The sequence below is a fragment of the Erinaceus europaeus genome, chromosome 19 (genome assembly GCF_950295315.1).
Source record: "Erinaceus europaeus chromosome 19, mEriEur2.1, whole genome shotgun sequence".
Classification (NCBI taxonomy): domain Eukaryota; kingdom Metazoa; phylum Chordata; class Mammalia; order Eulipotyphla; family Erinaceidae; genus Erinaceus; species Erinaceus europaeus.
In genome coordinates this window covers 7,169,571-7,192,258 of record NC_080180.1, presented here as the reverse complement: position 1 = coordinate 7,192,258, position 22,688 = coordinate 7,169,571, and the positions used below count along the sequence as shown (strand labels likewise).

Here is a 22,688-nt window from a genome sequence, read left to right as displayed (position 1 = left end):
CCCGCAAAGGGTTAAGCGACTCGCGCTGCCGGGGCTTTGCATGTAAATAGAGAGCAGCTGCTCCGCGCGGCCCGCCGGCCCTTTGAAGTTTTTGATTGGCTGCCAATGACATCACCGCCCGGGCTACAGCAACGCGGACGGCCAGCGGGTTACAGCAGAGACCGCCCTCCCCAGCCCATGCCCCGCCCCTGCCCCGCCTCTGACGCACTCCCATTGGTAGATGGCCGCGTCGAAGGCGCGGGCGGCTGTGTGCGCCTGCTGATTGGGCGGCGGCCCCGTCGCTCGGCGGGCGGCCCGCCCCCTCGCAGCCTTACATTTACAGTGAAGCCAAAGAGAAAGTAACTATGTTGGTGCTGGAGATCAATGAAGCTGAGTGAATGGGGGCTGGCGGCGCGGAGCCAGGGCTGGAGCTGGAGCGCGGGAGGGCGGAGGGCTGCACTGCCTGAGGAAGTAAGTGTGCGAATCTCCTGCGGTGTCTGGGGGCGGTGCAGGGGACGTGGATGCAGGTGTGTGCGTGTGTATGTGTGTGCATGTGTGTGAATGTGTATGTGTATGCATGTGTGCGTGTGTGTGCGTGTGTATGTGTGTGTACGCGGGAGCCGCACACAGCAGGTGAGCTGACTCTTGAGCCTGCTCTTGGCTCTCGCTGCCCGGTGCGTTTTACTCTCTCTCTGCAGTCGACTCTGATTTGGAGGCGAAGCAAAAACAGAGAGAGAGAGAGATTTGTTGGGATGCTTTGCGGCAGTTTCAAACGCCCAGGGCCGGCTAATGCGCTGCGTTACGAAGTCCAGGCGATCAGAGTTCCGGAAGGGAGAGATGGGGGAGCAGCCCCCGCCACCCCCCAACACACTGAGTTTGCTTTCCAGCCAGCCCCTACCTAGATCAGGAGGGACCGGCCGGGGCCGGGAGAGCTCAACGTTGCTGGGGGAGGCTTCCCGGGGCGTGGGGAGGGCTGCACGCCCAGCTCTGCTGCAGGGATGGAGAGCCGAGTCCACTCCGCGCGTTTGACAAGCACCCCATGTGCAGGTGGGGGTCCCCGCCCTGCGAACCTGCTTCTGCCCTCTGCCCCCAAGGAAGTGCTCTGTTGGTCTCCGGCCAGCCCTAACAGGTAACCCAAGCCAGGTCCAGCTAGGGGTACAGAGCTCCTGGAATAGTACTTGCTCTTCAAAAAAAAAAAAAAAAATACTACGCCAGGAAAGGAGGGAGGAAGGAGAGAGAGAGAGAGAGAGAGAGAGAGAGCGCTAGCGAGCGAGCTGCAGGGAGGGAAGGGATTGGATCCTCACTTCCTATCCAAAGGTGGGTGAGAGAAACCCTAGTGGCGGCCCGGATCAGTGGCTCGATGCCCCCCACCCCCATGGGTGTGGAGATCCTGCCTGTGTAGGAGACTAGGGACCGCCGTGTGTAGATGGATGATATATAACGCTTTTCCAGAAATCTCTTATTTAAACTTCCTTTAGGTGAGGTTTGATTTCTTTTCAACTCAGGTGCCAGCAGGGGGCTGGATTGAAGAGTCCCTCCGCAGGTGCCCAGCAGGGAGCAGGAGGGGGCTCCAGTGGGTAGCACCTGGGGGGGCCCTTTTAACAAAGATAGACTAATTGGGGGACGTGTTTTAGATGGGAAGGCTAAATAAAGCTGATGTGTAGGGTGGCGAGGCTAATCCCATGGAGACAAACTCCAGGATACAAAGCCCCTTTGGGTGGGGAACTTAACCTTTAGGGTGATGAGTCTGGCAAGATTGGGGAGGGGGGTCCAGGCAGGGATCCTGGGCTAAAGAGTCAGGCTTAGCACACAGGTTTGTAAGAAAAGGGGAAATACAGATGAAGGCAAAGGAGATGAGCAGGAAACTAGGAAGGTTTATTCCATGACTGTGCAGTGCTTTTTCAAAGACTTGGTGGAGCAGAAAGCAAATGTAGCTGGGAGTGAAAGAGTTGGGGGTGTGTGCGTGTGTGTGGGGGGTACTTTCACTCTGATTTACAGGAAGTTGACATCTGCCCCTGATGTATATTTGGCAGCTGTGTGTTGCTAAGAGCCCTTCCAGCACTCCTGGCCAGACTTTTGCCTTTGCAGGGGTTGAAGGCATTAAAGGGAACGGACTTGGTGGTGTGTATGTGTGTGGAGTGGGGGTGAGAGGAACAGGACAGCTGGGTCCTTCTCCAAAGGTGGTGTGGACTCCTGCCTGGAGAGGAGACCCAGAATAGATGCCTCACACACGAGTATCTCCTTCTGCCTACAGCGCTCCTGCTCCCCTTTGCTCCTGCCTCCTCCAAGGCTGCGTTTGGCTGCAAGTCCCTGAGAGCCTGCTCAGCCACATTTACACAAGTGCAGGCAGGCAGACCTTTAACCTTGGACTTGGCTACCAAAGGCACAGAGAGACCCTAGGGGCTTCCTTACCTCCCCTTTCAGTCTGTGGAGATGGGTTTCTGGCGCTGGTGATCCACATGCTTTTTAAAGGACATAGGGGGTGGCTTAGTTGGAGGGACTCCAAAGGCCCATTCCAGGGATGGGCAGCAGTGGTCTGGTGTGGCCAGTGACCTCACTCTCTACCACTACCCGCTTCCTTGCAGACTGTCTGAGTTCTTCCTGAAGTGCCAGCCTGCAGCCCTCCTCATGCCTCCGTCTCCTTTAGACGACAGGGTAGTGGTGGCACTGTCTCGGCCGGTCCGCCCGCAGGACCTCAAGCTCTGCCTAGACTCCGTCTACCTGGGCCCCGGTGCCCCGGGTGGTCCCGGCCAGGCCCCGGTCCTCGCCACCACCGTCGTGTCCCTCCAGACGGCCCAGCGCTCGTATATGCCCTCATCCAGTGGTTCTGCCCGCTCCCTGAATTGCAGCTGCAGCTCGGCCAGCTGCTGCACTGTGGCCACCTACGACAAGGACAATCAGGCTGCAGCCCTCTCGTCCTCTGGTGCCCCCGCCCTTGGCAGCCCCAGCCCAGGCCCAGCCCACCAGATGGTCAGCAGCACTGAGAATGCAGGCTCCCTAAGTCCGGGGGGCAGCCCTCTGTCGGGGCCCCCTAAATCGCTGGCCAGCATCAAAATCATCTACCCCAATGAGCTGGCCAAAAAGATGACCAAAGGCGGTGGCAGTGGCAGGAGCACGCTGGCAGGCCAGGGCCCCGTCATCATTGACTGCAGGCCCTTCATGGAGTACAATAAGAGCCACATCCAGGGCGCTGTGCACATCAACTGTGCAGACAAGATCAGCCGGCGGCGCCTGCAGCAGGGTAAGATCACCGTGCTGGACTTGATCTCCTGCCGGGAGGGCAAGGACTCCTTCAAGAGGATCTTCTCCAAAGAAATCATTGTCTATGACGAGAACACCAACGAGCCCAGCCGGGTCATGCCCTCACAGCCTCTGCACATTGTGCTGGAGTCCCTGAAGAGGGAAGGCAAGGAGCCCCTGGTGTTGAAAGGTAACAACCCCCACCATCCCCACCGCCTCCACAGCATCCTCCATCCCAGCACTCTGTCCCAGCACCCTACATCCCAGCACTCTGTCCCAGCACCCTCCATCCCAGCACTCTGTCCCAGCACCCTCCATCCCAGCACTCTGTCCCAGCACCCTCCATCCTAGCACTCTGTCCCAGCACCCTACATCCCAGCACTCTGTCCCAGCACCCTCCATCCTAGCACTCTGTCCCAGCACCCTCCATCCCAGCACTCTGTCCCAGCACCCTCCATCCCAGCACTCTGTCCCAGCACCCTCCATCCCAGCACTCCGTCCCAGCACCCTCTATCCCAGCACTCTGTCCCAGCACCCTCTATCCCAGCACTCTGTCCCAGCACCCTCCATCCCAGCACTGTATCCCAGCACTCTGTCCCAGCACCCTCCATCCCAGCACTCTGTCCCAGCACCCTCTATCCCAGCACCCTGCATCCCAGCACTCCGTCCCAGCACCCTCTATCCCAGCACTCTGTCCCAGCACCCTCCATCCCAGCACTCTGTCCCAGCACCCTCTATCTCGCCACCCTCCATCCCAGCACTGTCCCAGCACCCTCTATCCCAGCACCCTCCATCCCAGCACCCTCCATCCCAGTTCTTCCGCCTGCCTGGCACACCTGCTCAACCTGAGCTCCTCTGGGGTTTCTCTTATAAGTGTCAGCACCCCCTTCAAGAGACCCAGGTAGATTCTTTCTCCTGTGCTTATGCTCTTTTTTCTCTGAGCTTTGGTACACACACACGCACACACACACACACACACACACACACACACACACACACACACACACAGAAAACAAAACAAAACAAACACCTCCCCTCTTCTCCCCCCCCACCAGAAGATCTGCAATGGAGGCAGAAGCTCTGGGTTCTGGTTCTTGTCTTGAATTGGCTTCTAATTTGCAATTGTGTGATTATTCATTTGTACCTCTCTGAGATGGTCTCTTCACTGTTCTAAAAAAAAAAAAAAAAAAAAAAAAAGGAGGAGGCATGTCTAGACCACCAGTTGGTGTTTCTGAGTCTGCCCTTAAGGGACTCCCAGGCTGTCACCCAGGCTTAGCCAGCATTGGTGGGACAGAGGAAGCAGCCAGTCTGGTGAACCCCAAGTAAGCCTACAGATGCCAGCTCTTTTTGGGGATGAACTGGGGTGGGGGCGGTTCCTCTTCCTTTGCTCTCACACCAGCTGGGGTTTGATAGGGTTCATGTAGTAATGGAAGCCAGAGGTCCTAATTATTATACCTCTCCTTACTCCCCAAAAGTATAAGGAATACCAACAACATCCATTCCTCCGTCAAAATTCCAAGAGACATGTATACAAAAGGCCCTCCCAACCCATTGCTTTCCATAGCCTCACCAGGCAACTGTCGACTTCTCCCACCTCCCATGACACTAAGTGTAGAGCGACTCTGAAGCTCAGTGTTGTCCAGCCCTGGCTGGAGGAGTGGACTCCCCATTGCTTTCTGGCCCTTCCCTCACCCTCATGCTCTAAGCCAGCTCTGAGTCCTCATCTTGTCTTCATCCCACTTGGGTCTCTGCCCTCATATGCCACCTTCAGGGCACTGCCTACTACTCTTGCTTCCTTTCGTGTCACAGTGCGGTGACAGTGAGACTTGTTTTCTCTCTTCTGTGCCCTGAGCCAAGGTACTCATCTGCGGCCACAGCACCAGCCAGTGCCCTGAAGGGTGTTGACCGAGGGTGTTGCTGGGTTCTTCTGCACACCTTGAGCATAGGAAGCCATTAGAGTGAGCAAGAGAGTTCTTTTGCCTTTTGCAAAACTATTGCTGTTGCTCTTGTCTTCTCTATGGTGGGTACAGAGTCTTTAGAAACATGGTATATGGGAATTTCTTCTGTGTCATCTCCCTTCCCACCCTCCTTGGCCCCTCACTGGAATCAGCTGCCACAGGGCACAGCTCTCCCTAGAGCTGATGGGTGCAGAGAGCAAGAGGAACATCATGGAGGGAAGCAGGTGGTAGCCAGGGGGTTGGGGCAGTGTCAGGCTGTTGTTGTGGTTGCAGATGGGTTTCCTGATGGTTTGCAGGCCCTCCCTCCGGGGGTCTTGTGGAGTTCTTTGTGCTCACTTCCTATTCCTGTGTGTCTGACCTTGGTGATTCCCTGTAGATGTTCCCTGCTGGTATTCTTTCTCCATACCTTGAAGCTTGACTTGCCCCCATCATTTTCCGATGAGAAAACACACCCTAGACTTCCGGTTGGCAAGAGTATTGGTCTGGGAGAAGCAGAGGTCTCTTCCTACAGGTCCACTTGGTGGAGGTTGTAGGACTTGAACTGGATGCTCTGTTGCTTTGATGGCGCAACACTGCCCATTAAGATGGCCTTGGACTTGACCATGGGGGTGACCTGGCAGACTTACAGAGGGGTCCTTGTGGATAGGGGTGTGTGGTCAGTTCACCCAGGGGTGCATCTTCCAGGGGAGCTGCCGATGGGAGTGGAGTTCATCTCCCTCTTTGTGGTGAATATGGCCGGAAGGCGGGCAGCCTGCGCCAGCTCCCCAGTGTGTCCGGCAGGGACACTGACCGAATGGGGCGGGGCCACAGTGCTGCTGACCTCACTCCCCTGGGCGCTGGGCATTGGGGAGAGCTCTTCACTCCCATTCTGCTGCGGGTGGTGAGACAGGGCGGCCGGCCTGGAAGACGCGCTGGTGGTAGAGGTTGGATTATCTGTGGCCCTTTGGGCTTTTTCTTCAAATTTCTGGGAACTGGACTTTACAATCTGTAGTTTGGGGGCACAAAGGTCTGTAGTTGACTTTCTTTAGTGCAGTTGTCATTAATATTCTGGTCTTTTGGGGGGAGGAAAGGTCTAAAATGGGGACCAAGAAGGGAGAGAAGGGAGTGAGAGAGATTCCAGAAAGGCCCTCCTCTCTGGGTATAGATTCAGAGCCCTCCTTTTGGGTTTCTTCAAGGTCAAAGGCATGGCCCTGTGGAAGCCGAAGAAAGCCAAGGGCAGCTCTTCAGGGTCAGGACTTGCACCTTCTCCCAAGTTCTTGAGTAGATCAAGCCCAGTTTGATCTGGCTTCTCTGCTGAGCTGTGTCCCGGTTGACCATCCCTTACAGGCTGAGTTTTGATTTTATCTCAGCCGGGGCAGTGGTGGTGCCATGTTGGAAAGTGTGGTTTCTGCAGGCTGATCTGGCTATGGGGATGGGAGTTGGAACACCAACTAGAAACTCCTCAGACCTCCCTGGTTTATCTTCAGAGACTTGAGGCCCAGTCTTGGGTCACTCACGCTGGTTCATCTGATCTCCGGGTTTGTGTTTGTAAACACTGGTTGCTACCCTACCCGGGCTCAGGAGGGAAGTCCCCAGTCTCAGGGCCACGCTGACCATTTTTGGAGGTTCTGTCAGGCCGAGTGACTGCACAGCTGCCATTTCAGTCATGCTGTGTCAGGTCGGGAATACGCTGATCAGAGGCGCAGAAGCCCCTGGGATTAAGTTGCTGTTCTAATTTCCAGTCCCTTCCTGTGGTGACCTATGTTTGAAGCCATAGCTTATTTTCATCGTCCCAAGAATAAATGACATCAGATCCGAGCCTTTCCTCCAACTGGGGAAAGGGGCCCAGAGGAATATGTAGTGCGTGTGTGTGTGTGTGTGTGTGTGTGTGTGTGTGTGTGTATGTGTGTGTGTATGTGTGTGTGTGTGTGTGTGTGTTACAGAGTGTTTGATACAGAGACCATCTCTTTTACTCCAAAGTGAATCTTAACCTGGGTCCTAATCAAACTTGGCAAGGGACTGGGGGCAACTCCAGCCATTCCAAGATGAAAGCTCTTTGCTGTATGGTCCTTTTTAAACACCAACCTCCCCCTTCCCTTCCACAAGGCTGGGACCAGGGAAATCACTGTCCTTTATCTCCACATAAAGTATCATTTGCTATCACCTCCTCCTGACATGTAGTTTAGGCCTATAACATTCTATCCCAAATTTCTTTCTTTCTTTCTTTCTTTTCAGATATACACAAGTAGAAGAAAGACATGTCATGAACCCTCACAGCCCACCTAGATTAAACACTTGTTCCCATCTTCCACCTTTAAAAAATGTGTTATTATTTTTTCTTAGTTATAGAAGTATTTGGTAGTGTAGACAACATATTGGTGCACTTTAGCTTTCAACTCGGCATCTTGACATTAGCAAGACTGTGTAGGTAGGATGGTCTGGTGGGGACACTGTCACTTCTGCGGACTAAAGGTAGCCATAGGCCCCTCCTGTGAGAGCTTTTTCAAACTTAGAATCCTTCTGTGACGGATGGGCTGTCAGGTCTCTAGAGAACCCACCCCACCCCCTAGGCTCCACCCAGGTGTAAGAGTGCTCCAGGCATCTCAGCGGTGTGTGTGTGTGGGTCCTGTGGCTATAGCCCCCACCCAGATCACTCAGGGCACCTGCTAGTACTTGTCCTTCACTGTGACAAGACAAAGTGATGCTTGGGTCCTAACAGGTCTGCCTGCGTTCCAGATGAGCTGATTGGGCAGCCGGGGGAGGTGGCATCCCCTCTGGAAGCTGATATATACACTCAGTAGCACAGGAATCCAACAACCTGTAAAAACACCCGTTTCCTGCCAGCTTTGTTTGGCAGTGCAACAGGCATCTCTCTTTGTTCCCTTCCACCTGGTGTGTGGACCAAGAGCAGTGCACTGTGTCTGGGGCCACTGACGCCACTGCTGTTTTTCTGAGCCTCTGATGGGCCACCAGCCTCGGAGCAAATGGTGAAGCAATGGGGATAGGGCTGGGTCAGTCCTCATCCTGTGGAGTGGGGGTGGGGGATGCACCCTTCCCAACTCTCTGCCTTTGGGCAGATTGCTTGATCCCTTACTTCCGTTTTTCCCCTAAAATAAAATAAAAAAGTAAAACAGAGCTAGCTGTACCTAGCTCATAGCGTTAGTTTCAGAGATGAATTACAGATTCCTCCTCCTCTCCCAGGCTGAGTCCTCAGCAGTGTAGCTCAGCATTATTTTGACTTTTGTTGAAGAAAAATAAGGGTGTTCGTGAGAAGGCAATTATGGCTATTTTTCCAGAGAAGTACAAGTAACAAGCTAGGCATAGCTCTGTGTGTGTGTGTGTGTGTGTGTGTGTGTGTGTGTATACTATGTGTTGCTATGACTTAAAAATGACTTGGGGACTGTTACCTAATTTAAGTAGCATATAGTGGGAGTGCCAAGTAATTACACAGATATGTTAGGTCAAGAGGTCAGAGTCATTTGGGCATATCCTGGAGTTATTTATTTGTTGGGGGAATTTGTAAAACTCGGGCGAATAAATCTGGCCAACTGACACCCATAACTAACTAATGAAAGTATCAAACTATTAAGCCCTCTGCTTTTTCTGGCTACTCACCCGGCTGGTTTATTTTTGGAATCAGGATTGCAGTCTGACTATAAAAGGGTGGGTGGAAGGCGGTGTGTGTGTGTGTGTGTGTGTGTGTGTGTATTGTTCTGAATAACTCTAGAAGCTTTGGGTTGTGAGGAGATGGGGTATCAAGGGGAGAGGAGAAAGTCTGTTGAGGGGGGGTGTGTGTGTGTTTCAGAACCTCTTCCCTGAGCGGGGATCTTGCTGTCTGGTCTTTCTCTGAGCAGTGGCTGTAGCATCCTATTTCCTAGTCGCAGCGTGAATGGAGTCTGTGAGTGTGCTCTCTTCCCACTGGGCCCTGGGTGCTGGGTCCTGGGCCCCTAGGTCCTGGGCCTTGAGTCTTGGGTCCTGGGCCACTGGGTCCTGGGTCCAGACTCCACCTACTGTTCCTCTTTCACTTTGCTCTGCAGAGGGGACTTTAGCTCCATCAAGTTGAGGCCTTGCCCCTGACCACCTGTAGGTGTCCCTGGCCACACTGGTGAACTCTCAAAGTGCCAGCTCTTCATGTGACCTAGGGTGACTCCAGCATCACTGCATGGCCTGATACAATGGAAATCCAGTATGTGGCACACAGCCCACTCCATCAACCAGACCTTGAGCCCTCTGAGCTCCTTCCCTACCCCTTCACCCTTGCAGAAGCTCTGACACTGGACATGACAGGACCAGCCTTTCTAAGGCCTTATTGTAGAGCATGCCACTTATTTATTATCATTTTAGTTTTGTGCAGCTGGGGCTTCACGCACCCACAATTTCACTTTTCCTGTGCTGCTCTTTTTTACCCTCCTAATTCAGAGAGGAAGAGAGAGAGAGAGGAGAGACTGTAGTATCAGAGCTTCCTCCAGCATCATAGTACCTCCTCCCCTGAGGTGCCAGGGATCAGACCTGGGTTGCACTCAGGCATAGCAGACACCCAATCCAGTGAGCTATCTCTCCAGTCTGAGCATGTTAACTCAGAACCAGTTGACCGTACCAACTCATATCAGTGAAGCTAGCCATCTGGCCTGTCCAGGCCAAGTCGAAGAACTCCTCTGCTGGCAGTGCTGGGTGGTGATTATCAGTTATAGAAATGTAGGGGATTGGAAAGGAGCAGGGGAAGAAACTGCCTGATTTGCAGTGTGTATGTAGGTTAAGTCAACTAGGAAGATGTGGCAACAGTAGGCACCAGAGGGTGGAAACTTGTAATCCCCTAAGAGGTCAAGTTGTCTTTTAAGAACTCCAGAGGGAGTTGGGCGGTAGGTAGTGTAGTGGGTTAAGTGTGGGTGGCGAAAAGTGCAAGGACAGGCATAAGGATCCTGGTTCGAGCCCCCTGGCTCCCCACCTGCAGAGGAGTTGCTTCAAAGGCGGTAAAGCAGGTCTGCAGTTGTCTATCTTTCTCTCCCCCTCTCTGTCTTCCCCTCCTCTCTTCATTTCTCTCTGTCCTATTCAACAATGAGAACATCAATAACAACAATAATAACTACAACAATAAAACAACAAGGGCAACAAAAGGAAAAAAATAAATATTAAAAAAAAAAAAAGAACTCCTGAATCCCAGGTTTTAGATCCAGAAGGAATGTTACCATTTCCCTGATCTTGTCATGTTCACTGCACGCTGCTCATTAGAGCCACTTGGGGCTGTTTAAGACCTGATTAAGTGGCTCGGGCCACAGCCTGCAAATCTGGAGTCTTGAAAAGCTCCCTAGGTGATTCTAATGTGTAGCAAAGTTTGGGAACCATTGATCTAATGCAGTCTTCTCATTACACAGTGCAGGAAATAGGGCCAAGGAAGGCTCATCACTTGTCCAAGGTCATGGGCATGATTAATTTTAGAGCCACTGGTCCTCTGTTCTTACTGCATTAATACACTGAATGTGTTTGTGGTGTGTGTGTGTGCTATCTAATGATAACAGTCTCTGTTGATTACTTAGCACACCGACATAAAATGATAGGGTTAATCATTTTGAGGTTAATCTTCTTTGTTTAATTTTGAGATTCAATCTAGAACTACAAGGATCTCTTAGATCTTTTGAGGCCAGCAGCTCATTGTCTACACTCCTGCAAACATTGGGAAGATCTTAATGCGGATTAAGTCTCATCTTTTGAGAAACATGATGCTTTGGGGGAAGAATCAGAGAGGGACAGAGGGAAGGGTCAGATCACATCCCAGCTCCCAGGTATCTACAACCCTTAGGAACTGTTTATTAGGTTGGTGTCCAGGGATGTGTGATTTCACCAGCAGGAGAAATTCGTTCATTTGTTCAGCAACTACTGTTGCATAACTTCTATGTGCTGGTCTGCGAGCTGGGGGGCTGCTACTCCAGCCTGCCAGACCTCCATGCTAAAATGACAGCACATAGGGCAGTTATCCAAGTCCTTCCCACCTTGGTGATCAGGACCTGTTTGTACTCTTCATCCTCTCTGCTACATACTCTTGTTTAGGAAGCAGCTCGCATTCCGAAAATGTCACTCTCCTGAGAAGTGCATGTGCGTGTGTGTGTGTGTGTGTGTGTGTGTGTGTGTGTGTGTGTGTGTGTGTGTGTGTGTGTGTGTGTCTGACACTTGGCTTTTTTTCTCCTATCCTTTGCCATTTCAACAGGCTGATCCGTTTCTCCACACATCTTCATGGGCTGCTAGGATGTCTCTGCAAATTCTTGATCCAGAAAGAAAGAATTTGTTGTGGTGGTTGTCTCAGTGGAGAAGGAAATATCTGTTGGTTTTCTGCCTGAGAAAGGGCAGGTAGACAGGTCTGCTCAGTGCATTTGTGTGGAACCTTGTCTTTCGATCCTGCTGTTGCCTTTGGACAGGTGGTGGAGAGGAGCAAGGCCTTTGTTTGTTTATTTATTTTTCTGTTTTTTTCTTACATGTTATCAATGAAGAGGACCTGCTAAGCAAACAAATGCTGGTGATGATTTTTGAGACAAGATTTTGACGTGCTTAGAAAAAAAAAAAACACCTTTGCAAAGACACACAGAAAACATACTAAGGGACAGAGCTTAGATGAAAACACGTCATGGGCCAGGGAGAAACTAAGTGGGTTAGAGCATAGGATTTGCATGCCTGAGGCCTCAGGCACCCCAGGTTCAATTCCCAACGCCACTTTATGCCAGAGCTGAACAGTACTCTGGTTTCTCTCTCTAAAACAAATGAACAAACTTAGAGAGAGAGAGAGAGAGAAAGAGAGAGAGATGGATGATAGTCTATGTGATTTTCTCTAAAGAATGGTTCCCTCTTGGGAAAAATTTCAACGGCTTATTTTGCTGTATACTCTGCATTCCTATCCTGTGACCTTACTAACTCAGAAAAATTCAAAGGAGGAGGAAGTGGTGAGTATGAACCTGATCCTGAATTTCATTATAGAACGTTTCTTGTGTGCATCCTAGGATATTATATTCTGGTTGATCAGGTCTCCTTTGTTAATGATGAAAGTCTTTATCTTTTTAGATGCTTCATCCATGAAATAAGAGGGATATCTTAAGCCTCTATTTTTTTTTCTCCCAGACTCTTGGTTTAAATTCTCTATTCTTCCTTATAATTCGGGGGGACATTGCAATATACTATACATTCAATAGACTCTGGCACCCCCAACAAAGATTCCTGTTTGGTGTTGCTCAAAAGTGAAGGCAGCTGGGGCCTCAGGGAGGGAACTGGGCTGAGCAGCCTGGTGCTTCCATGGAAGGTGAAGGCTCTCACTGCATGCTCTGCCTTGGGCCAAGCGGAAGATCACTCACAGGAAGAAAAGACTTTGCAGATTCATCAGATCAGCTGACTGTTTGTAATGCCTGATTTGTGATGAAGCAATGCTTGTTCATCTTCTCTTTGTCCCCATCTCTCTCTGTCTTTCTCTTTTCTATTTATTAGTATCTTTTTTTAAAAAAAAAGTTGATAGGATAGAAAAAAACTGAGAGGGGAAGAGGAGAGGGGAAGGGAGAGTGAGAGAAGCACCTGTAGCATTGGCTTCACTGATCATGAAGCATCCCCCTGCCCCCCACAGGTGGGGACTGGAAGCTCGAACCTGGATCCTTATACATGGTACCATGCACACTCGATTGGGTGTGCCACTGCCTGGCTCTCTCTCCACCCAACCCAAGACTTGAATGTCTGAAGAAACCAAACTCTCCCCCCAGAGAATTTTTCAATGGAGGGTTTGTTTCCTCTTCCGTTTCTTGCTGTTGGGCCCCCCAGCCCCACTCCATGGGGCGCCTCTGCCAGCCCAGTAGACGAAGTGCCTGGTGAGAGTGTGTGTGTTGCAGCAGCTCTTTCTTCAGGACTTCAACCTCCCTGCTGTCGTGTGAGGGATGGTGTTTGGTGTCCAGGGCAAAGTGGCAGATCCCACCAGCTCTGGCCAGCTCTGTGATGCCCTGTGTGTCTCCCACAGAAGGAATCACCTCACGTTCTTTTTCACTGTGTAATGTAGTGCAGGGGGTTAAACTCAGGGTCTGTTGCATTGCACACACTTTACTGCTAAGTCATATCCCAGGCCTACTGTTTTTTTATTATCATTAGTGATTTAGTCATAATTTAAAAGATTATACGATATAGGGGTGCAGTTCTGTACCATGCCATCACCAAAATTCTGTGTCCCCCACCCTCAACCATAGTTCTCTCAAGATCTTAGAGACTGATTGACTACAGTTTTGTTTTGTTTTTCCAAATTCACATGCTCCAATCCCTTCATCCCACAAAGGAATGAAACTATTGGGTAGCTGTCCTTCACTTCCTCACTTACTTCAATGAGCATAATCACTTCCAGTCCCATCCATTTTGTCCTGAAGGACAAAATATCATTTATTTTAATGGTTGAGTTATGTGTCCCATAACTTCTTTATGCAGTCATCTGCCAGTGGGCACTTAGGTTGCTTTCATACTTTGGCTTTCGTGAATAGAGCAGCTATGAACACTGGGGTGTGTATGTCTCTTCATACTGGTGCTTTCATATGTTTTGGGTCAATGCCTAGGAATGGAATTGCTGGATCCTAAGGTATTTCCATTTGTATTTGTTTAAGGATTCTCCATACTATGTTCTATAGTGGTTATACCAATTTGCATTCCCACCAGCAGTGTATTAGCGTTCCTCTCTCTCCATGTCCTCTCCAACACTCATCCTTTCCTGTTCTGTTCTGTTGATGAAGGGCATTTTTACAGGCATGAGGCGGTATCTTAATGTGGTTTTAATTTGCATTTTCCTATCATGAGTGAAATGGAACATTTAACCTATGCGTATCTCTTCCTTAAAGAACTATCTATTCATATCTCTTTGACAGGCCTACTGTTTAGTCTTTATTTTTGGCAATGAGTAAGGGGAAAGGGCAGGAGAGAGACACTAAAGCACCACTACACCATCTGTGGAGTTCTATTGCTGCTGTCCATGGTGTTTCGCATGTGTTGTTGGGGATTGAACCTGGGACTTCCCACATGGTAAGGCATGTACTTCCCTCACTGAATCATCTCCTGCTCCCCATTCATACCACATTCTCCTAGTAATAGCCCTGAGGTCTGAGGTTCACTACCATTGAGCTAAATGTTGTCCCTGACAAGAGAGAAGACAGACACACTGGGGGTAGGGGGGGTTTGCCAGTAGGAGAACAGAATAGTGTGAAGGCCAAGGCCACAGCAGAGGCCTTTCACCTTCTGACCTTGAGTCCTGGGTTCCAGAGCTCAAGATTGTTGTCCACTGGCATCAGTCAGCACAGAGGATGTGATTCCTTCTAGAACCTAGGGCCAGACACAGATTATTATTATTTTTTTTAGATAAAGACAGGCAGAGAGAGAGAGAGAGAGAGATGCCACAGCACCAAAACTTCCTTCAGTGCACTGGGGGCTGGGCTCAGAAGTAGGTCATGCACAAAGCAAGGCAGCACACTGTCCAAGTGAGCTCTTCTGCCAGCCCAGGCATATTCTAGGAGAAGCTTCCCTGAGGGGCGAAGGAACTTTTCCTTTCCCTCGGGTTTTGTATATCTTCTCTTATTAAAAATAGCACCTTTTTATGTTAGGATGTTATGAAGAGTTATCTTTTGGTTCTCATGAAGTGATTTATTAATCTGAGAGTGATGCAACTTTAATCAGACAAAGCTACTCTCAGTCTAACTACCTTATCACGCCTGAAATTAGAAAGTGAGTTTTTGGCAGTTTGGGGAAAACAATGGCTGTTGCATGCTTTCTGTCTGTGGGGCACTGGACTGTCCTGTGTGGGCGGTAGTCCTCAGCACAGTTTTCAGAGACATGGCCCTAGTTCCATACATGAGGAGTCAGAGAAACAGTTTCTCCCTTGTTATTGTTTATTTAATTATTACCAAAGCACTGCTCAGCTCTGAGTTATGGTGCTATGGAGGATGGAACCTGGAACCTGGGACCATGGGGCCTCAGGCATGGAAGTCTTTTTGCATAACCATTATGTTACCTCCCCTGCCCCTTTCAGCTCTGTTATGAACTGTTGAGTCAGAGAACAAGAATTAGAATCTCATCTTCATGGTCTCAAAACCTATGTTCTTTCTCTCCAGGCTGGCTTCTTGTTTAATTGCAAGTGAGCTGACCTCATTCTTTGGGGTTGCTATAACTATGTTCCATCTTTGAGGGACCTTGAATTGTAGTTCTTTTAAAAAATGAAAAAGTTTTATTTATTAATAAGAGAAAACAAACAAACAAAAAACCCCTAGAATATTACTCTGGCCTATGCAATGCTGGGGACTGAACTCAGGACCCCATACTTGCAGGTTCTCTATGCTATTACTATCATTCCTTCTGAGTACCCTTTCCCTCCCCTTTACTGTGTATTCTCAACTGGGAATTCCAGTGCAGAGGTGAGTGGTCTATTTCTGTGCAGAGCTGGCCTTCAGGTGACCTTAGACTGTGACCCAGTCTTTGGGAACATCATCTTTTGATCATGGAACAGGCTTTTAAGGAATGACAAATCAATTAGAGAAGCTCTGGAAGGTGGCATCAAGCACTCGCTCAGTGAGGACATGTTTATGGTCTGGGCGACACTGCTTGCAGCTTTGTGGCTCACAAGGACATTCCAGCTTATGTGGGAGCACGTGAGTCTCAGAGAGGTTTAGGCACTTGTGCAAGGTCACTCAGCAGGTACTTGGCAGCATCTGGGCTGTGAGGTTTACCCTTTGAGAAAAATCACTCCCTGGGGGAAAGCTGAGTAGGCCTCTAGTAACCATTAATATCATTATTTTATTATATATATATTTTTTCTATTCTGCCATTTCTTCTTTTCATCCCTTCTGTGATCTAAACCTACAAATCGAGCTCAGGTAACCTGGGACTCTGGGAATCGGCATGATCGACTGCTTGAAAGGAAGCAGAAAAGTCTTATAGGACCCAGTGCTGGAAGAAGTAGTCCTTCCCCCACTGTCTTGAATGATTGAGCCCTTGGCCAGACTTGTTCCAAGTGACAGCTATGGAAACTGATTTGCTCTCAAGACCACAGGGGCAGCTGGCAGCAGAACCTAGACAAAAGGTCCATCTTTCCTAACTCTCAGAGCCGTGAGTTTTTTTTTTTTTTTTCTTTAATCCCAATACAAGGAGTGGAAGCACAATCCTTTGGCTTGTATTGGAGCCATTAAAGAAGCCAATCTTGTGCTGGACTGCCTTACCCCAAGCCGCCTCACCAGCCTCCTTTGTAATGAGCTTATTCAAGTCCCCTGAGCTGTGTTTACACTCAAGTCTTTCTCTTAGGCGTCTCCATCTGTTCTAGCAGAGGGAGCACAGTATGGATTTCACAGCACAGAGTCAAGAACCTGACTACAGAATCTGAATTCTGACTTGGCCACTGACTACAGAAGCACAGACTCAAGCAAACTCAACTTGGGTGAATGAATGCCTCGGTTTCTTTTTCAGTAAAACAGAGAAGATGGTTACTCTTCTTTCTTAACATATTTTACTTGCTCATTTACTAGATAGAGGCAGAGAAATCAAGAGGGAAGGGGAAAATAGGGAGAAAGACACCTGTAGCATTGTTTACCCCTCACAAAGCTTTCGCTTTGCAGGTGGGAGCTGGAGGCTTGAACCCAGGTCCTTGTGCATTGCAACATGTGCACTCAACTGGGTGCACCACTGCCTAGCCCCTATGGTGGTGACTCTCTTCTAATGGATTTAATGGAGGATTTAAGCAAATGATATGTAAGGGCTTTGAACCACACATCTGACACGTGGAAGTGGCATCTATTAAAACATACCACAAGGCCACATGTCTACAATAAGGACTCACCTGCTATTTCTACCCAAGGATTCTGAGTGTTCTCATTCAGTAAGAAGCAACTGATACCACAGCTGATACAATCTGAGTGTGAGCGCCCTTTGATGCTTGGTTGATCTTTGTGTTTCAAGTCTTGGAAAAACCCAGTGTTTTCTTTGGGGTGGCAGATAGCTTTATCAGTGTTTTTCTTTTATTATCTTTATTGATTTATTGGATAGAGACAGCCAGAAATCGAGAGGGAAGGGTGGGATAAAGAGAAAGAGAGACAGAGAGACACCTGCAGCACTGCTTCACCACTTGTGAAGCTTTCCCCCTGCAGGTGGGGACTGGGGGCTCCTTGCGCATTGTAACGTGTGCTCAACCGGGTGCGCCACCACCCGGCCCTACATCAGTGTTTTTCTTTAAGCCAGTGGCACACTGGAAAATTAAGTATCGTGTCTATAAAGGAGACCTTATAAAATTAAGTCTTTGCTGAGACTCAGTTATAGAGCCAATGTAGGAACGTTAAAGCACAGTTTACAAAGAGAGAAAAAAATGCTACACTGATCCTCACTGCCAGCCTAATTTCACTTTTACTTATTTTGTTTCATGTTACATGTGCGTGTTCTGCAGCTTCTCATAGAGAAACTGAAACATATTGACACTTTCTATTGTGTGGACTTTTGCTTCTGATAAAGTCATCACGGGTCTTCTTTCCTGTTCTGCCCACTTCCGTTTTCTGCACGGATCACATTGTACTCCAATAATTGGGCTGCTAATAAAGTTCTCATTGTTTCCACATTTTCCTCCCTGGAGCTGGCGCATTGTACATCTTACTGCTCTAGGAGACCATGCCATTCAGATAGAGAGATGAAAGGGAGAGAAAAGAACACAGCACTGGAGCTACCCCTGGTGCAGTGGCAGCTGTCCTGTGATGCCAGGGCTCAGTCCTGGGCTGCATGCATGTTAAGGAGGGATGAGCTACCCAATGAGCTATATCTCCACCCCCCCCCACACACACACTTTTGGGGTCACTTATGAGAGACATCCCTTGAGGCAACGGCAACCCTTGTCTGGATCTCCTGTCACACCCACTGAGAGAGATGGGAAAATATCTGAGGGCCGGCTACCCTGGGTGTATTTACTATTATTATTTGCCCCGAACTCTCCACTATTTTATTCCAGTTCTTTCAGAATCCAAGAGTCAACTGTGGATCACAGCTTTTGGTTTTCAGGGGAGGCTTATCTCACATCCGGAGTTTCATCCAGGTTTCCACAGTGTGTGAGGCATGGCATGGCACTACGTGTGTACCACCCCCCCCCCACACACACACACACACAAAGACAGGCTGGGGATCCTGGGGCTGCACTCACTGTTTAAGAACAGAAAGCATCAAGGTTAGGTGGTGGCACACTCAGTGAAGCACACACATTACTACGCACAAGGACCCTGGTTCAAGCCCCGCTCACCATCTGAGGGGGGATGTGAAGCAGGTCTGCAGTTGTCTGCTTATCTCTATCACCCCTTCCCCTCTCAATTTCTATCTGTCCTATAAAATAATAAAATAGGAAAAAAAAAAAGGCCACAGGGAGCAGTGGAGTCATAGTGTTGGCACCAAACCCTAATGGTGATAACCCTCCTGGCACAAACAAACAACTTCAGAAAGCATCTTAGTTATACAGGATGTGGCTGACACTGTCTGCCTGTCTCCTCACAGTGTCACACTGTCCACACACTTTGCAGGGCCATCTTCACAGCAGAAAAAAACGAGACTCTAGGAGATGCCAAGTAGTGCCAAGTAGTAAGTGCTGTGTTTCCCACCCCTTACTTTTTCTTGAACCCTGAGCACTTCCTGCAGTGCAGATGCAGTCCCTGGGCTTAAGCAAATGTAGCCCTGAAGTTACATCATCAGCATAGAGAGACAATTGCCATTAGTTCTTTTTGCCAAATTGAGGCAAAGTGCCCTTTAAATAGGAGCTAATTCTCCAGCAGATAATTACCTTGTCTTCCATGATGAAGCACGTGAAACGGATGGGCTTTATTATAATTAATCTTGCGTGTGATGTGAAGATGCATTCATCTACCCTTACTGGGTAGGTCTCTTACTCTCCACCTTGAGGGGGTCTGGGAATCCCACCTCCTCTCCACAGGGAAGTTGAATGAACTTGTGCTGAATTCTCTCTCTCTCTCTCTCACGCTCTCTCTTTTTAATATTTACTTAATATATTTATTAGATAGACCCAGACATTGAGTAGGTAAGGAGGAGATAGAGAGACAGAGATACCTATAGATCTGATTCACTGATTGGGAAGCTTTTCCCCTGTAAGTGGGGACTGGGGGCTTGAACCCAGGTCCCTGTGCATTGTAACCTGTATGCTCAACCAGGTGTGTCACCAACCTGCCCCCTGAGTTCTCCTCACACAAAGGCTGAGAGAAGCTGAATTTGGGGGTTATGGGTACCATTAGATGTGACACATCTTTCATAGTCTGTCTTCATGTGAACAGCAGAGGGACTTCAGAGGATGCTCTGGGGCTAGTGAGTCAGATGCCAGTCAGATGCCCCTTAGTGGCCTACGTCATCACGTGAAATCACTCTCCTGCCTAGGGCATTCCTGTGGCTCTTTCCAAAATGAAGTGATCCAGTGGCTGGGTGCTTTGATCTGCTGGCCTGGGAAGGAAGAGAGTCCCTCAGTGACTCAGTGGGTCCCAGCTGAACTCTTGCTTTTTTCTCTGGCCCCTTATCCTGGGTGACAATGACAATGGCTGGGTACATTCAAGACTTGTGAAAGGACTCAATCTACGAGGACCTGCTTTGGCCCATGAGGCTCAGCACAGAGGAAGGTGGCTTCTGACATGACAGCACCCAGAACTTTCCATCCTGCTACTCCTGGGGTCCCATCTGCTTCTTCATCTCCCAGACACTGGTGCCATGTGAGGTGTGTGTACAGAGTGAGATAATCCTTGAGATTTTTTTTTTTTTTTTGCCTCCAGGGTTATCTCTGGGGCTTGGTACTGGCACTATACGTCCACTGCTCTTGGCAGCCATTTTTTTCCATTTTTAGAGAGAAATTGAGAGGAAATAGGGTGATAGAGAGGGAGACAGACAGGTAGACATCTGCAGACCTGCTTTGATCTGTGTGCAGCTTCCCCTCTCGCAGGTGGGGAGCTGTGGCTTGAACCTGTGTCCTGGCACAGGTCCTTTGTGCTCAGTACTATGTGCATTTAACTGGCTGCACCATGGCCTGGCTCCACCCTTGAGATTTTTTATATTTATTTATTATTGGATAGAGACAGAAATCAAGACGGAAGGGAAGAGACACCTGCAGCACTGCTTCATCACCCATGAAGTTTGCCCCCTGCAGATGGAGACTTGAGGGCTTGAACCCTGGTCCTTGAACACTGTAACCTGTGTGCTCAACCAGGTGCACCACCACCAGCCCATTTCTCAAGACCCTTAAATCTTGCTGTTGGGTTCTTTGTAGGAAGTTGATGCCAGCTGGTATTGGGGGCTAGGGTGTGTGTGTAGAAACTGCTTTGCCTGTCTGGGAATCACACTTCAGTGGTGTGTATCCCCTGCATCACTGTGCAAATCACCCCCTTTTCTTTTTGTGGTTTGGATTTCTTTCTCCTTTTTTAAAATTTTTATTATCTTTATTTATTGGATAGAGATAGCCAGAGATTGAGAGGAAGGGGGGATAGATAGATAGAGAGAGACAGAGACACCTGCAACACTGCTTCACCACTTGTGAAGCTTTCACATGCAGGTGGGGACCGGGACCTTGAACCTGAGTCCTTGTGCATTAACCAGGTATGACATCATCTCACCCTGTGGTCTGGAGTTCTAACCCATGATCCCATGGGCATCCTATCTCTTCCCCGGCTCAGGGCTGACACTCTCCCTTGTGGCTGACAAGGCCCTCTGAGGTGAGCAAGCTCCTAGTATGTGGTGGGGCCACCCTGGAAGGAAGCTTCTAAGAAAAGACAGACTGCAGGGGAAGGAATGAGGCAAGGGGCCTTTGCAGCTGCGAGGAGTTCTCAGAATGCCCTGCTGTGTTCTTCTCTCCTCCAACCCTGGCACTTCTCACACTTACTTTTCATCCCAAACAACTAACAAGGTAGAGGAAACGTGACATTCTCTTCTCCTAATGTGACTCTGGACAGCTCACCTTCCAGAGGACCAGAGGCCCCAAGGCCCCTGTCTGTCTTTCAGGAATACCACTGATACACTGCAGGCCATATGAGTGCTTGGGCTGTGGCAGCCTTTTTGTAGTGAAAGGGAAACTCCTGTGGCTGAAGCAATGAAATTTTTGAATTTGTCTTTTATAATATGACCATGTGCTGTACAATAATCTTAAGGTTAATTAACTTGCCCTAGCTAAACTGCCTGGTTAATAAGAGAGGGGTAAGGGAAACCTGAAATTTCTTATTTTGCTTTACATATTTTAAAATTTATTTATTTATTTACTAATGAGACAGAGCGAGAGAGAGAGAGAGAGAAAGAAAGAGAGAGAGAGAGAGGGAAAGGGAGAGAGAGAATATGAATCAGAGCATCACTCTGGCATATGCAATGCTGAGGACTAAACTTGGGACTTCATGCTTGAGGGCCTAGCACTTTATCCACTGTTCCACCCCCCCAGGCCATAGTTTTATATTTTTTAAAGATTCATTTATATCACATGAAATATATAGGAAGAGTTGACAGAGGAGAGGCAGATAACCACTCTAGTACATGCACCACAGGGGACTGAACTACTGATAGAAACCTCAGGCGTGAAAATCCTGTGCTCTACCAGCTGAGATGCTCAATTGGTCAGGGATTCCTGATTTTAGGCCCATCATGGCTTCCCTTCAACAGAAAGCAGAAGAATAGTCCCCCTCCCCATCCAGGTTGGTAAAGGCACCAGGGGAGTATTGATTTCAATATCCTGGGTCGTTCTGAGACTCCTGCTGACCTGCCATAAGTAAGGAGCGCTGCAGTTAATAGATCCTTGGTGATATTGTCCTAAAGCTCACGGAACCCTGCAATCTTTGTTCTTGCATTTTAGATACAGGAGAGTGGGTCCTTCCTTACATTTGACTTACCAGCTTAGTAAGTCCTCAGTAAGTCAGTGACTGCCTGGAGGTGCTATCATTGCCCGCTGCTCCAAGTAGGGAACAACAACAACAAAAAAAAGCTGAGTGGCTGTTAAGATCCCAGTTCTTGCAGGTGAGCCTGCTCCTAGTGCTTGAACCCTTAATAATGGTTCCTCTAAGACAAATCTCCTCACTGCTTTATAAAAGGGCCCACACTTTCCGAATGACTAGAAGTACATTCACACATTGCTTCACAGTAAGGACACCTGCTAACAGGTGTGTCCTTAGGTGATTTCATCTTTGTGTGAACGTCAGAAAGCGTGACTCCACAGAACTAGCGGGGCAGCTTTGACTGTACACCTTGACTGCAGTGTGTTTCCAAGTGGGAAGACCTCTGGATGTCTGGTCACATGTTGGCAGGAGATGTGTGATCCAAGAACACAGAACATACACACATCATTTGCGATCACAGCAAGTTTCACAGAGAACAGTGAAACTTCACCACTTTGTGATGCAATGGCAGAGAGCAGCGAGTGTGGGGTGGGTATGTTAGTTGCACACTGACAGCCAGGGAAGACTTGCATTCAGAGATTGCCATCTTGCATTGCCACCTGAATTTCCAACAGGAAGAATCAGGAGAAGGACATTCCAGGCAGAGGAAATGGCAGTGACC

The 22,688-nt window shown here is 49.1% G+C and overlaps 1 protein-coding gene across 2 annotated transcripts in view; it reads left to right on the top strand.

Moving 5' to 3' along the window:
* Nucleotides 1–312: 312 nt before the first annotated feature.
* Nucleotides 313–22,688, top strand: part of DUSP10 (dual specificity phosphatase 10) — a 45,385-nt gene continuing 23,009 nt past the window's right edge. Inside the window, exons 1-2 of one of the 2 annotated variants that reach the window (XM_007521311.3) lie at nt 313–450; nt 2,565–3,409. In XM_007521311.3, the coding sequence (XP_007521373.1) occupies nt 2,608–3,409 (802 nt within the window). In that variant the 5' untranslated portion in view covers nt 313–450; nt 2,565–2,607. Of the gene's footprint in view, nt 451–745; nt 1,109–2,564; nt 3,410–22,688 lie in introns of those variants that run through there. The other variant, XM_060178465.1, reaches the window with a different exon arrangement.